Below are 12,073 nucleotides of genomic sequence, written 5' to 3'. Positions count from 1 at the left end.
AATACAGGTAACAAATAATTACATTACCCACTCGTGGCCAGTCGTATCGGTTCATTCGTTTCGAAACTTCTTTGTGCCTGTAACGCTCAATTTCTTGTTGAATCATATCTCCCGCAGCTAATAATACTCCCCCTGTAATAGTGTTTGTCACAAGCAAATACCTTCCGAATACTGCATGAATAGTACCCTTTACTAAACCAGGCTTTCTTGGCGGGCAGCCTAATTTAGGATGTCGCAATAGACCACAGAATAAACGCATGTTAAAAGTTAAGGACAACGTAAACGACAAACTAATAACGCCTCAAAAACAGCTCTCCACGTCCCCGCCCCAATCATATCTCGCCCACTGCCTGATAGTTATCGGCCGCTGCGTCCCTCCTCCTACTGCCAGTCCTCAAACTATGCGAATAACGGAATTGTGCACAGACTTTATTACACTCAAAGATGTTCCGCACGCCTCCAATAATGTACAGCAATTTCTGACTACTAAAAGACAATAAGCAACCATCATCACGCCTTCTGTCAGATGTCTGTTATTTGCTGAAATTACTGAATGGAGCATAATGAAGATACTAACTTTAAATTGTAACAATGCTCCATGACTCATAAAGGCACAATTGTTGAGGCAACATCTTTGAAAGAGAACAACATTAATTTTTCTGTTTCTGATTATATGTAAAAGAAATATATTATTCCTTCCTCGCAATCATTAGAGATTTGTTTGAATGCAGGTATCACCACATCCCTTTCCGCAGTTGATATTTGGCAACTGATGAGAGATGGTATGGCCGTGAGTGACGTACAGATGTCTCGTCTGCTGAAACTTGCGCACAAATTTAATTGCTTTTATTTAACAGGTAAGATGATATATGGAACCCGTTTTTTGACAGGCGACTGCTTTATTTATGATCGAAGTTGGTGCTCTACACGCGTTACTTTCTGCATATAAATGCATCTATTGATAAAAGTACAGGTTTTCGCAGTTTTAAGTTCTTTATGATTCGTGTGTGCAATTAAAGAGAAGTAAAATTGTTATTGTGATACTTTTAATACAGAATTATTTCATAGTAATTGACTTCATCTGTAATAATTGTCAGGATTGACTTTATCTGCAATAATTGTCAGTATGTTCGCATATACACATGAGATATAAATAACGAAGAACAGCTGCTGCTGGAACGTTGTACTTACTACCTACACATATTTGCCCCTCCTTAACAGGCATGTAGAAAAATATGCAATATTTTGTTCTATTTGCCTTTATATCCTATTGGATTCATTTGACATTAATTTATGACGGACTATGACCTCATAATAAATAATATATACAGAATATTGATATTTATGGCCTTGTGGTTCAGCAGACAATTTATGAAACCAAGTTGAACTGGCATTTAAGAGAATACCAGAATGAATTCACATTTTCAACAAAACATAAATAATACATTTGGGAACTTTTATTTACAAAATTTAACCATCCACTGTATTTAGCCCAGTCTATGAAGTCTAATTCGATTTTTTGCAATGATTTTTCACAGTGAATTTTCGAATTTTGTTGAAAACTTTAAGCAGCAGCTCCTTTTGTTTCAATCAATTGTATGTACTGGTAGGAACATGTTAATCCAATGGTTGTTGCTCTCAGCATTTATATTAAAAAACACAAAGAAATGATCATGTTAAGTATTCTTAATATTTTTAATTAGTATTACCTATCTACTAAAGCACAGTTTCTGCCTATGACTTGTACCTGGGCCATAGTCTATCAGCAGCAATATCTTTTACATTCGGCCTTGTTACTGTCTCACAAAAGCTGTGTGTGATTTGTCTCATAGTCTGCATGTATTGCAAAGGTTCTCGTATTCTGGTAGTTGCCATGTTCCAAGGACACTATCTTTCATGCAAGAGCTGTGATTTAATTTCCTGTTTATTGCAACTTCCTCTATGATTTCCTGTTTAAAGACTTTTTTTCAGATATGTTTTCCCTACCACACTGTATTTCTGTTTATTGCCAGCTTGCTATTTTTATAGAGGACTGGGACTGTGCTCTTACACAAAAATTGTGTGGTAGGACTTGTACACCAAGTGTTCCGAACAAGCTTAATTATGTGTGTAGAAAGCGTATCGATTCCAGAAATCGAGGACATTAATAATTTTTGCTTGTTATCGACGTTGATACTGGTAACATATTGGTCCCAGGGTGCTCAGTACTTTTGAGAGTATTCCTGTTTCAAGATCGAAGTTGGAGAACAAATGACAAGGGAAATTATTTTTTTATGTGATGTAATTACATATTAACGATTTTGCTTTTTTCCTTTACTTGTACTGTGAAATATTGCTTCTTGCCAAATTTCATGATTATAGGTCAATGGGAAGTAACCTGTAGATTTTGATGAGTGAGTTTTCGTGTATCAAAATATTCGACATAACTAGTCATGTGTTTTGATTGAATTGACTTAGAAGCATAAAGTTTTTACATCACCAAGGGACCTTAGATGTTAATATGTGACATGTGTGTGACCATTATACACCTACTTGTTCCTGATAAAAAAGAGTTCTTGGCTGTCAGATGGACGCACAGACATAGAGAAAACAAAGTGATCCAATACGGGTTTCATTTTTGCAGATTGAGTCACAGAACCCTAAAAAGAAATAAACAGTTTTTCAAATATGACTAGAAATAGAGAGGATATAAAATGTAGACTGTTAGTGGCAAGAAAAGCATTTCTGAAGAAGAGAAATTTGTGACATCAAATGTAGATCTAAGTGTTAGGAGTCTTTTCTGAAGGTATTTGTCTGGAGTGTAGCCATATATGGAAGTGAAACATGGACAATAAACAGCTTAGACAAAAGAGAATACAAGATTTTGAAATGTGGTGTACAGAGGAATGTTGAAGGTTATGTGGGTTGAGGATGTAACCAATGTGGAGGTACTGAGTAGAATTGGAAAAATAAGAAATTTGTGGCACAACTTGACAAAAAGAAGGCGGTTGAGAACAGACAGTTTGCTATTGGAGGGAAGTGTGTGGAGGAGTTGAAAATCATAGAGGGGGACCAAGAGATAAATGCAGTAAGCAGATTCAAAAGGCTGTAGGTTGTAGTAGTTATACAGAGGTGAAGAGGCTCACATGGGATGGAGTTGCATGGAGAGCTGAACTGAAGACTACAATAACTAGAAATACACATTAGATTATGTTAGAAAAAACTTTATCACTTACATTGTCTTTTAACTTACCTACTAATTGTTTTTTAGCCTTCATTCTTTGTCTGTCTTCTTAATCTGTGACTTTTTCCATATTACACCATTTTTATGACATTTCATTTAGTGTTTTACATTTTATCCCGTATGTGGTATGTTGCCTTTCCTATCCTCACTTTTGTCCTGTGATGGAAAATGTACTTAAAAATTGAAATATCTCATGCCTACCACTCAGTGGTGGATATAGAAAAACCTGAAGGAGGGGTGCTAAAGATATCTTGAGCTACCTTTACTTTTACTGTAGTAAAAAATAATCAAGTCACATGCAAAGTAGTGTTATTTAAACTTATTATACACATGTAAAAGACGATGCCATCCTATGATATAAAAAATTTACAATTGTGGTTCTCTTCCTTAAATGATAAATTCTATGCGCCTATTCTTCCTGGCAAATTGGTTAATTACATCGTCTTATAGGACAATCAGTGTCAGGGTGGGTGTTCAACAGAACTAAGCCATTAAGTCGACCCTCCTTTATGTTGACCTCGGCCATGTCTTCGTATGCCGCAGTGTTGAAAAACTTCTTTCTACTGTAACAATAGATGCAGGCAGACAAGTGGACTCGCGTGCTACATAGAAAAGTACAGGTACTTGATAACTTGATTCAGTCAAGTTTACTGAAAGAAACGAACAAATAGTGTGCAGGCTGACTGGCGGGGACGGTGTGGCTGGCTCCACAAGTGGGGGGGGGGGGGGGGGGGGTGTTCTCCTCGTATGTATCCGTGGCTGCTACCACCTTTATTGGAGTTCTCAGTGCTCTACCAACCTGTGGTTTGGAATTTTGTGATCATTTTATGCACAGTGACACTTGTCATAGAACCTTTTCTCATTTGAATACCCTTCCTGTGGTTCTAGGATGGTAAAGCTGCAGTAGCATATTCTTCATTCTGACAGTAAAAATTTAGCAACAGTGCTTGTCTGGTAAAGTCAACATGTCACAATTGCTGACGCATTGACCCTCTCACTTTTGAGGAAGGTATTTATGTAGATATTTATGACTGCTGTATCAAAAACAGTGGTGTCTGTACTTTGACATCTGAAACAGACCACATACAATATGACTCCTCCGCTCACTACAGCTCATTTTATACATGATTCTCGTGTGGCGTCATTGCTGTGTTCCTGTCCAGTGCCATCTGTTGGCGAGTTTTTGCACTTATTTGTGGTTTCGATTAAACCTGAGGTCTTTTCAGGCTTGTGTGTCAATTTTTACCCCTCTATCTACATTATTCCATGAATTCACGTATTTTCAAATGTTAACAAACTAATGGGTCACCATGCTTTAAACGAAGAATGTATTTTACTTATGTTTGAGCCTACTATACTTGTATTGAAGTATTGTGCACTTTTCTTTTGTATTACAAGTGCCACCTGGTGGTTGATGGACAATTTGATTTTTCACTTGTTAACATCCCCCCTCACCCTCTCTTTAAGTTTTGTTATTTAAGTGTTGTACATCTGTGTACTGTATCATTTTCATCAGTTAGTGAGCACATCTTCCTAGTAATTTGTGTCTTGTCTTTATTCCTTTTTTGTCTTATCACAGATCTGATGATGACACTCAGTCAAAATACATCATCCATTTTAAGAAATAATATGCGATCTAGACAGACAGTCTTTGTAGAAGAGTTTCTATCTGGGAATTTGCATTGTTGCAATAAAAACAAAGTGGATTACTTTGGAAGATTGACTAGTTTTGATATTCAGATCAGACATTGAAACAAGAAGTGTGTTCCTACCCCTTCACATTATATATACAAGACGTATTGGTACATATGATATTAGTATGTATATTATTTCAGCAAAAATATTTCACAGTGTACTATATATAAAAAAACATACTTTAAATATATGGCAAAAACCAAATAAAATGGGGAGGTTGCTGGCTGACATTGTATGAACATAGTTTTTATTTGGAAATTTGTAGCTCTCTAGTGGCCTCTTTCCTCACTAACAGTCATTGGTCTGTGTAGCCATCTGCGGACCACAATATCTTCTTTTATTTACTAACCAAATATGTTTGAGTGCAGTAGATTTATTTTAATTCTGTATTAAGGAGGCATTAACATCTCGTCAACAACTGAGCACTTCTGTAAGAATTTGGATTAGTATTGATTAAGATACAGGTTTACCGTGTCATTATTGTTTTGATAACAACAACAACAACAACAAGCCAGCAGCAGACACTTGCCTTGTTTCAGAGGAAGCCTTTTGGCTTGTTAGGTTGGGGCAGTCCCATAGTGTGGAATTGTTGGTAATTGGGGGCTCCAGTGCTAGGCAAGTGATGAAACTCCATAGGGATACCAGAGCTAAACAGGGGAAGAAAGCCATTATACACTCTGTGTGCATAGTGCATACCAGAAGGGAGTCATCCCAGATGTGAAGTGTATCCTTACAGATGCCATGAAGAGCACATGGTACAGCCAATTGCAAAGGGTGCCGTGTGTTGCTACTAATGATGTGTGACTTCATATTGGAAGAGATTCTATCTGTTGTCTGTCTGGATTGGTGAAGGCAGCCAGTCTTGCTTACAAGATGAAGATAGAGCATCTGTAGCATCATTGAGAGAACAGACTTCTAACCTTTGGTACCAAGTGAGTGGTGGCCCAGATGGATCTGCGACCATGCAGGCCAGATATTCCTTGACTTGGACTACAGGATGGAGATGTGTTGGGATCAGATTAATAGATCATGTGTCCATAACAGAGGTTAGAGAGGGCTGTTTGGATTGGAATGGTCTGTTTTTTTAGATTAGAAGGTCTCTGAAAAGTACAAATGGGTTTATTTCTAAGGAGTGCAGGTCAAACACAGGATGAGGACAGGCCTAGGAAATATTGGTATTGTAGTTTTAAATTCTTGAAGCTCCATTAGGAAGGTACGAGAACTCAGTCCTCATAGGCAGCACGTGGAGCAGAAATCATTATAAGTAATGAAATCAGGCTAAAGCCAGAGATACGTTAACCAAGGACCTAATAACAGCATTCAGAAAGCATAGATTAAATTCAGTTAGTGATAGTGGATTCATTTCCATTGGAAGTAGTTTATCTTGTAGCATAATTGAAGTAGCTAGATGCTGTTTGTTAATATGGGTAGAGATTATACTTGACAACCAGAATAAACTGATAATTGATTCCTTTTACCAAACCCCAAGCTTAGATGATGTGATTTCTTTTCATCATCATCATCATCATCATCAGTACTCTGCCAAAAGGCAGGTTTTCACATGGTAGTTCTCCAGGGTGTCTGGTCTTCTGCCATTCTTTTCAGGTCTGCATAATTTCCTCTTCCCCGTATGTCGTCTTATCATCTTGTATCTTCTTCTTCCTCTCAGTCTTCTCCCGTTAACGAATCCTTCCATAGCATCTGCTAGCAAGCACTCCCTTCTCAATGAATGTCCCAACCAGTTCTTTTTCCTTTCTCTTACAACCTTGAGCAGACATCTCTCACCAACCCTTTTCAATACTCTTTCATTACTCACTCTTTCCATCCAATTTATTCTCTTGAATCTCCTCCACATCTTTCTTAAGGGTTCAAATAAAATTTGAGTTTAATTTCAATAGGCACAGGACTCATACAGTTGAGGTTGGTGGTCATTCCAATACATCCACAATAAATGGATGAAAATAGATGTTTAAAGTCAGTGGTGGGCATGAAACATTGTCTAAAATTGTTCTAAATGCTTTCTTTGTAAATTATTTTGACCAGTTCTACATCTACATCCATACTCCGCAAGCCAACTGACGGTGTGTGGCGGAAGGTATCTTGAGTACCTCTATCGGTTCTCCCTTCTATTTCAGTCTCGTGTTGTTCGTGGAAAGAAAGATTGTCGGTATGCTTCTGTGTTTGCTCTAATCTCTCTGATTTTATCCTCATGGTATCTTCACGAGATATACGTAGGAGGGAGCAATATACTGCTTGACTCTTCGGTGAAGGTATGTTCTCGAAACTTTAACAAAAGCCCATACCGAGCTACTAAGCGTCTCTCCTGCAGAGTCTTCCACTGGAGTTTATCTATCATCTCCATAACACTTTCACGATTACTAAATGCTGCTGTAACAAAGCGCACTGCTCTCCGTTGGATCTTCTCTCTCTCTTCTCTCAACCCTATGTGGTATGGATCCCACACTGCTAAGCAATATTCAAGCAGTGGGTGATCAAGTGTACTGTAACCTCCTTCCTTTGTTTTTGGTTTGCATTTCCTTAGGATCCTTCCAATGAATCTGTCTGGCATCTGCTTTACTGATGATTAATTTTATACGGGCATTACATTTTAAATCACTCTTAATGCGTACTCCCAGATAATTTATGGAATTAACTGCTTCCAGTTGCTGACCTGCTGTTTCGTAGGTAAATGATAAGGGATCTATCTTTCTATGTACTTGCAGCACATTACACTTGTCTACATTGAGATTCAATTGCCATTCACGGCACCATGTGTCAATTCAGTGCAGATCCTCCTGCTTGTCAGTACAATTTTCCATTGTTGCAACCTCTTGATACACCACAGCATCATCTGCAAAAAGCCTCAGTGAACTTCCGATGTCATCCACCAGGTAATTTATGTATATTGTGAATAACAACGGTCCTATGATACTCCCCTGCGGCACACCTGAAATCACTCTTACTTCGGAAGACTTTTCTCCATTTAGAATGACATGTTGCGTTCTGTTATCTAGGAACTCTTCAATCCAATCACAAAATTGGTCTGATAGTCCATATGCTCTTACTTTGTTAATTAAACGACTGTGGGGAACTGTATCGAACACCTTGGGGAAGTCAAGAAATAGGGCATCTACCTGTGAACCCGTGTCTATGGCCCTCTTGAGTCTCGTGGACGATTAGCGCGAGCTGGGTTTCACACGATCATCATTTTCGGAACCCATGCTAATTCCTAGAGAGTAGATTTCTCGTCTCCAGAAAAGTCATTATACTCGAACATAATATGTGTTCCAAAATTCTACAACTGATCGACGTTAGAGATATAGGTCTATAGTTTGCACATATGTTCGATGTCCCTTCTTGAAAATGGGATGACCTGTGCCCTTTTCCAATCCTTTGGAACGCTACGCTCTTCTAGAGGCGTACGGTACACCGCTGCAAGAAGGGGGGCAAGTTCCTTCGCATACTCTGTTTAAAATCGAACTGGTATCCCATCAGGTCCAGTGGCCTTTCCTCTTTTGAGCGATTTTAATTGTTTCTCTATCCCTCTGTCGTCTATTTCGATATCTACCATTTTGTCATCTGTGCGACAATCTAGAGAAGGAACTACAGTGCAGTCTTCCTCTGTGAAACAGCTTTGGAAAAAGACATTTAGTATTTTGGCCTTTAGTCTGTCATCCTCTGTTTCAGTACCATTTCGGTCACAGTGTGTCTGGACATTCTGTTTTGATCCACCTTCCGCTTTGACATAAGACCAAAATTTCTTAGGATTTTCTTCCATGTCAGTACACAGAACTTTACTTTCGAATTCATTGAATGCCTCTTGCATAGTCGTCCTCACACTACATTTCGCTTCGCGTAGTTTTTGTTTGTCTGCAAGGCTTTGGCTATGTTTATGTTTGCTGTGAAGTTCCCTTTGCTTCCGCAACAGTTTTTTAACTTGGTTGTTGTACCATGGTGGCTCTTTTCCATCTCATCTAATGCATATTGTACAATGGTTTTGAACTTTGTCTACTGATCCTCAACACTATCTGTACTTGAGACAAAACTTTTGTGTTGAGCCATCAGGTACTCTGAAATCTGCTTTTTCTCACTTTTGCTAAACAGAAAAATCTTCCTACCGTTTTTAATATTTCTATTTACGGCTGAAATCATCGATGCAGTTACCGCTTTATGATTGCCGATTCCCTGTTCTGCGGTTACGGTTTCAAATAGTTCAGGTCTATTTGTCACCAGAAGGTCTAATATGTTATCGCCACGAGTCTGTTCTCTGTTTAACTGCTCAAGGTAGTTTTCAGATAAAGCACTTAAAAAAAATTCACTGGATTCTTTGTCTCTGCCACCTGTTATGAACATTTGAGTCTCCCAGTCTATATCCGGCAAATTAAAATCTCCACCCAGAACTATAACATGGTGGGGGAATCTACTCGAAATATTTTCCAAATTATCCTTCAAGTGCTCAGCTACAACAGCTGCTGAGCCAATGGGCCTATAGAGACCTCCAATTACCATGTCTGAGCCTGCTTTAACAGTGACCTTTACCCAACTTATTATCCGTCAATTTCCTTCGATACTGTTGCACTTCTTATCGCTATAAACATGCCTCCCCCTTCACTGTCCAGCCTGTCTCTGCGGTATACATTCCAATGTGAGTTTAGGATTTCATTACTGTTTACGTCTGGTTTCAACCAACTTTCTGTCCTTAGTACTATATGGGCATTGTGACCGTTTATTAATGAGAGCAGTTCTGGGACCTTTCTATAGACGCTCCTGCAGTTTATTATTAGCACATTAATATTGTTATTCCCTGTTGCATTTTGCCTACTCCTACCTTGCCGCGTCTCAGGAGGCGTCTTGTCGGGCCTAGGGAGGGAATTGTCTAACCTAAAAAACCCTCATGTGCACTCCACATGTAGTCCGCTACCCTTGTAGCTGCTTTCGGTGTGTAGTGCACGCCTGACCTAGTCAGGGGGACCCTAAATTTCTCCACCCGATCGCGGAGATCGAGAAATTTGACCTCGGATCCCAGTAGAATCGTCTGAGCCTCTGGTTTAAGCCTTCTACTCGGCTCCAAACCAGAGGACCGCGATCGGTTCCGGGAACGATACTACAAATAGTTAGCTCAGATTCCACCCTGCGAGTGAGGCTTCCCGCCTTCACCAATTCCGCCAACCGCCTGTACGAACTGAGGATGACCTCTGAACCCAGAGGGCAGGAGTCATTGGTGCCAACATGAGCAACAATTTGCAGTCGGGTGCACCCAGTGCTCTCTATCGCCGCCGGCAGGGCATCCTCCACATCTCAGATGAGACCCCCTCTGAAGCAGACAGAGTGAACACTGGCCTTCTTCCCCGACCTTTCCACTATTTCCCTAAGGGGCTCCATCACCCACCTAATGTTGGAGCCTCCAATAACTAATAAACCCTCCCCCTGGTTGCCTGCTCAGACTTTGCTGAAGGAGTGGCCACATGTCCAATCACAGGCAGAGCGGGCGATGCCACACGGCTAGCCTCCACATTGACCCTCCGCCTAATGTGCTGCGAACGCCGCTGAACCCGCCACTCCCCTTGGGGAGAGGGTGGCCCAACCGTGCGCAGTACCCGCGAAGACGTCTTGACAGCAGGGACAGTGAGTGAAGCATGTGACACCTGGGGTGTACCATGCGACACACAAGACTCCCCACTGCCGCTACACTCTGAGGCAGCAGCCTGAAGACGGCTGACCGCGGCCATCAACGCGTTCAGCTGTTCGCGAACAGTGGCCAGCTCCTCCTGCGTCCCTACACAGCAGTCACACATCCTATCCATCCTAAGAAATCAACAATTTACTGTAGAGAGTTAATCAACTTTTAACTAGACTGCTAATTCACTAAAGGCGTCCGATTGTTGACTAAACTGTGATTGCTAGACACTTCTTGTAGAAAACAATGAAAATAGCACTATCTGTCTCTAGACTGTACTGAAAACAAACACTAGCACTACTGGCACTATGGTTGACTAAAGGGACTCTCTCTGACTGTATTCAAAACAAACACGAAATCTATGGGATACTATTACCAGCACTCGACAATTAAAGCTTCCTAAAAGCAAAAACACACGGAAGTAGTAGTTCAGGAACCTAAATGAAATATAAATGGTTGTGGCAACCTACTACACCTGCTAGCACCAAACAATCCTGAGCAAGTAGAGTGTTAGTTAGTTAGCCTCATGTTAGATAGATCATTTGAACGATTTTTTTATCGAAATGATGTGGATCGAGTCACTTTACAGGATATTTATACGTGATTATCGTTAACATGAAGGAAATCACATTTTTTTTAGTCCTGCATATGCAGTTACACTGAACAGTTTTTTATACAGTCTGCCATGATCAACACAGGAACCAGTGACCTCAAGGTCGCTGTAGTGAGACTAAATACCATATCTGACTCCATCAAAAATAAGCAGAAAATATATCCATTTCAAGAAACAGAAAAAAATATGAAGAGACAGTCACAACTTCTTCCAAACTATGTAAGCATAAACCAGATGTAGCTTAAATTAAAAGGAATAGTATTAACGGCAGCTGAGAGTTCCATACTAAGTGAATTAAGCAATTGCTGAAACTAAGTGAATTAGTAAGAGATAAAACAGATCCCCCATGGTACACAAAACAGGTCAGGATACCATTAGAGAAGCAATGAAAATAAGCGTACCAGATTCAAAACTGTGCAAGATCTCAAAGAGTGCCGATGTTTTACATAATCTCGGAAATTTAGCACTAGCTTCAATGTGGAATGCATTTAATGATTTGGACTAAAACATCCTGTTTTAAAGTCTTGCAGAAAATACTGAGAGAGTTTGATTATATGTAAAGTATTCCAGTAGCAAGACACAATCAATACCTTCACTGCGTGATCTCGATGGTAATGTTACCAGTGACAGTGCTGCTAAAGCACTGAACATGATTTTCCTTAAGTCCCTCACTCAGTTACAGAATTTGAATCGAGAGGAGCTGCCAACATAAATAACTTAGAAATAAGAGGCATATTTTTAAAGCAAGTACCATTCTGAAATTCCAGCACTGCAGCACCGCAGTTGGCGTTTGGTGCTTGTGCTCTGTGTACCACACATTGTTAGTAAGCTACAGGCAGCATTACAGAATCACTCAGGTGTTTAA

The 12,073-nt window shown here is 39.8% G+C and overlaps 2 protein-coding genes across 7 annotated transcripts in view; one reads left to right on the top strand and one right to left on the bottom strand.

Moving 5' to 3' along the window:
- The window catches only part of LOC126353066 (mpv17-like protein 2), a 28,387-nt gene extending 28,121 nt beyond the window's left edge, over positions 1 to 266 (bottom strand). Inside the window, exon 1 of the mRNA XM_050002735.1 lies at positions 28 to 266. Within this exon, the coding sequence (XP_049858692.1) occupies positions 28 to 259 (232 nt within the window). The 5' untranslated portion in view covers positions 260 to 266. The remainder of the gene's footprint in view (positions 1 to 27) is intronic.
- Positions 1 to 12,073, top strand: part of LOC126353000 (uncharacterized) — a 238,498-nt gene that overhangs the window by 479 nt on the left and 225,946 nt on the right. For 2 of the 6 annotated variants that reach the window (XM_050002731.1, XM_050002734.1), the window contains exon 2: positions 732 to 857. In XM_050002731.1, coding sequence (XP_049858688.1) covers positions 773 to 857 — 85 coding nt within the window. In that variant the 5' untranslated portion in view covers positions 732 to 772. Of the gene's footprint in view, positions 1 to 431; positions 858 to 12,073 lie in introns of those variants that run through there. The other 4 variants (XM_050002729.1, XM_050002732.1, XM_050002730.1 and 1 more) reach the window with 3 other exon arrangements.

This window comes from Schistocerca gregaria, chromosome 1 (genome assembly GCF_023897955.1).
Source record: "Schistocerca gregaria isolate iqSchGreg1 chromosome 1, iqSchGreg1.2, whole genome shotgun sequence".
In the NCBI taxonomy this organism is placed as follows: Eukaryota; Metazoa; Arthropoda; class Insecta; order Orthoptera; family Acrididae; genus Schistocerca; species Schistocerca gregaria.
Note: the sequence above shows the minus strand (reverse complement) of the source record. Positions and strands in the feature narration are given on the sequence as shown.